This window comes from Podarcis vaucheri (assembly GCF_965113315.1).
Source record: "Podarcis vaucheri genome assembly, contig: HAP1_SCAFFOLD_251, whole genome shotgun sequence".
Classification (NCBI taxonomy): Eukaryota; Metazoa; Chordata; class Lepidosauria; order Squamata; family Lacertidae; genus Podarcis; species Podarcis vaucheri.
The window spans coordinates 41,638-45,304 of NW_028118695.1; the positions used below are offsets into that span (position 1 = coordinate 41,638).

Consider the following 3,667-nt stretch of genomic DNA (forward strand, 5'->3'; position numbering starts at 1 on the left):
CATGGCCGCCTTTGCTTTGTCCATCCTGTCACACCAGGACCTGGTGAAAGTGGTGCAATATCTCCTCCAGTTTCCCTTCAGGTATGGAGCCCTCCAGGTTGTACTGGGCTAAGGGGAAGGTTGGCAAGCTGCAGGGCTTGCTCAGAAAGCCCTTGCTGCCATTTCCTCTCTCTGGAGCATGGCAGCAAGCAGAAGACTTGAATCTGACCATTGCTTTTGTTTTTGCATTCACAGAGACTGTGAGAGAGTTTGGGAGAAGGTTTTAGCAACGGCCGATCCAATACGACTGACCCATCTCATGGCCAAGCAGATGTACCAAAGCCTCTCTGCCACCAAAGTGGTAAGGACCAACCACCTGCCTTCTGGCTTCCTTCTTCCCAGGGTAATATCTAGGGGTTCCCGTATTCTGCAGAAAAGCAGGGAAAGTGACTTGCACCTCTCTCTCTTCCAGCAACATCTCACCAGCCTGTTGCACGCCATCCTCAGGATGGAGGAATACAAGGCAGCTGTGCGCCAGAACTTCCCACAGCTGCTGATCGCTCTCCTGGGGATGGTTTTCAACTTCCATTACGACCAGGAATTCCTCGGGTGAGTAGTGTGTTCCAAAGAGACCAATGGAGTCCTTACCCCTTCAGCCTCGGGGGGGGGGGGGGTTCATTCCAGCTTGGTTTTCTTTTTTTTTTTTTAATAATTTTTATTACATTTTTTACAGAAATAACAGAAAGATCAAAAAGTAAAAAGAAAAAGATAAGAAGAAAAAAGTAGAAAAGAGAAAAATCACAACCACTTCATTGACTTATTTCAAATTCCCATTGGACTTCCCCCGTCTCCCGCATAGTGCATTCTTAACAATAAATTTATCAGCAAATTATATCCTTGTTTCGTGTGTTTCTTTATATTTTCAATTACAATTTAGATTTAAATCTCTTAATCACCATATACTCCAAAAATATACCGTAGTATCGTTTTTACCCATTTAAACCTTAATTCTTTCATAAATCTTATCAAATTTCATAAATAATTAAATTTCGTTACTGGGGCTAGATTCCAAATCATACGACATCTTATGTTTCATATAACTTATAATGCTTTTGCAAATAGTCTTTAAATTTTTTCCAATCCTCCTCCATTGCTTCTTCTCCCAAGTCTCGAATCCTTGCAGTCATCTCGGCTAGTTCCATGTAGTTCATCAATTGCGTCTGCCAGTCCTCCAGTGTGGGCAAATCTTGAGTCTTCCAATGTTTAGCGATAAGAATTCTTGCTGCTGTTGTAGCATACATAAAAAAGGTTCTATCCTTTTTAGACACCTTCTGGCCGACAATGCCCAGAAGGAAGGCCTCTGGTTTCTTGGGAAAGGTGTACTTAAACACCTTTTTTAACTCATTATAGATCATTTCCCAGAAGGCCTTCAATCTTGGACAAGTCCACCAGAGGTGAAAGAATGTCCCCTCAGCTTCCTTACATTTCCAACATTTATTATCGGACAAATGGTAGATCTTAGCTAACTTAACCGGGGTCATGTACCACCTGTATACCATTTTCATAATGTTTTCTTTCAAAGCATTACATGCAGTAAACTTCATACCGGTGGCATTCCAGCTTGGTTTTCCAAGGGAGGCTCTCCTTCAGGCGGCTGCTAGGGAGGAAGGAAGGGGAAGGAATTGGAGTGTGTGGCAATGACCCTCCTGGTGATCCTGGCCTTGCTTTGGTTCCAGAGGGGCTGAGGGAGTTCTGCACCTCCTTCTGGGCACCACTGGAGAGGAAGTAGAGACGGCCGTCGTCGACCAACTTTTCTGCCGGGAGACTTTCAGCCAGGGCTTGTCTGCCATGGTGAGGTAAGAGGAAGAACACGGTGACCTTCCCCAATGGTCTGGCAAACGGAGCTGAAGGCACGGGGTTGGACTGTGCCCCTGTTTGCTTCCTGCGGTGTCTTTCCCTTCCTTACCAAGATCTGCTTCTCCATTTCAGAGTTATCGGAAAGCAACGCTGGTGGATCCCTCCCATGGTGGAAAATATCATCGCTGCTCTCAAGGACCAGGATTTTGCCGGGATGCCACAAGTCGCGGCAGCTATCTACATCGAGGTGAGGGGGACTGAGGTGCAGGAGGAAATGGGGGCAGCAAGGAGGCTCTGGCTTGGCTTCGGTCGAGTGTTGGGCTACTTTGAGCCTAAGGACTGTTGCCTGTTTTAGTGCTCCTCAGAGTAGACCCATTGGATTTGATGTACATGGCAAACTTTGGTCCATTCACTTCAGTAGGTTTGCTCTGTGCAGAATTGCAAATGGTGGGTAAAAGGAGAACGTGCCTCAGCCTCTCCTCACTGAAGGGTTTCTTTCTCTTTGGGCCTCTTTAGCTGCTCAGCGGCCGTCTGGAGGTCTGTCCCTGTAAAGATACATTGGACCAGCTCCTCAACTGACTGGAATGCAAACACCTGCAAGTCCGGGAGCTCAGCATCAGAGGGATATCCCTGCTCCTGGACTCTGACATGGCAAGTGATGCTCAGAGGGAGGGGGGGTACAGATCTCAATTCTAATCATGGCCCAGCACTCTTTTGCTGGCACAATACTGAAGGGCCTGTGCTAAAAGCTCTGCTGTAATGGGACATTGTCGTATCGGAACCGCACTGGACATTTGATAAGCATTAAACTAATTAAAGCTTCCGGGACGCCACGGGAAGGAGCGCGAGGCAACTCGTCTGAGGAGCCTCGAACAGCGTGGGGGTCTTAGAGGGGTCACGAAGGCTCCGTGAACCCCTAAACCACAGGTGGAATATCCTGTTGGTCAAAATACTCAGCCAGGCGGCTGCGTGTGCTCGCCTGTGTTGCCGGCGTTTAACAAGGCTGGAGCCGCAGCGAGAAGGGGAAGCACCAGACTCCATGCTGTGAAGCCTCAGGCTCCGAGTGAAAGCGGCGGACCTCCGACAACAGAGGAAAAGCTGGGAAATAGTCCTAAAAGCTTTGAAGAAAGCAGAGGAGGGAGAACATTGGAAAACAATCAAAGTAAAAGCCAAAGGAATTCTGAATGAAGTACCCAGCAGAGAAGTAATTAAAGACAAAAGAAGGAGGAATTCACTACTGGCGGTAAGATTGACAAAGGAGTAAAGCGAAAAGCTGGCAGACGTGAATGAAAGAGCAAGAAGTAACCGCTAGCGAGGGGAAGGAATATCCTCGATAACAAAGTACATTTTACAAAGTACAAAGTACAGAGAGTTGGAAGCAAGGTAATATTGAGTTTGTTTGTTTTTTGATAGAGAGACTCTTTACCGGGTTTGAGAGGAGGAAAGGAGGTTTCTGGGGCATTTAGTTGATGCTTTAACCGACAGGCTTTTTGAGGACGTTATCGTTAACATCAACTTTCTTGTTTGAAGTGGGTGGAAGAAAGCCTGGGTCCTCCCCAGACCTTAATGCTGGTTTTATGTTAGTGACTTCCCTATGGGTTTAAAAAAGGGAGGAGGAAGCCATTTCGGGACTTAACTTGGCTTTGTTATTCGCCATTTCAATTTGTTCTTGATCTACTACGTCTCTGCATGCATTTGAGATTTAAAGGGACATGCGCCAAAAGCCAAACAGGAGAATTTAAACCAGCATAAAGAACACTTCCCAAAGAACCTCCAAGTCTCCAGTAAAGGAAAATTTTTGGTGACGCCAGACTTCTATAATACCACCCTC

The 3,667-nt window shown here is 46.5% G+C and overlaps 1 protein-coding gene across 1 annotated transcript; it reads left to right on the top strand.

Annotated features, from left to right (window-relative positions):
• The first annotated feature begins 331 nt into the window (after positions 1-331).
• On the top strand, positions 332-2,507 carry LOC309524465 (uncharacterized protein). The gene is made up of 4 exons (XM_082242409.1): positions 332-340; positions 452-588; positions 1,716-1,835; positions 1,969-2,507. The coding sequence occupies exons 2-4, from the start codon at positions 488-490 to the stop codon at positions 2,189-2,191; spliced, it is 444 nt and encodes a 147-aa protein (XP_082098535.1). The 5' UTR covers positions 332-340; positions 452-487; the 3' UTR covers positions 2,192-2,507.
• Positions 2,508-3,667: the final 1,160 nt, after the last annotated feature.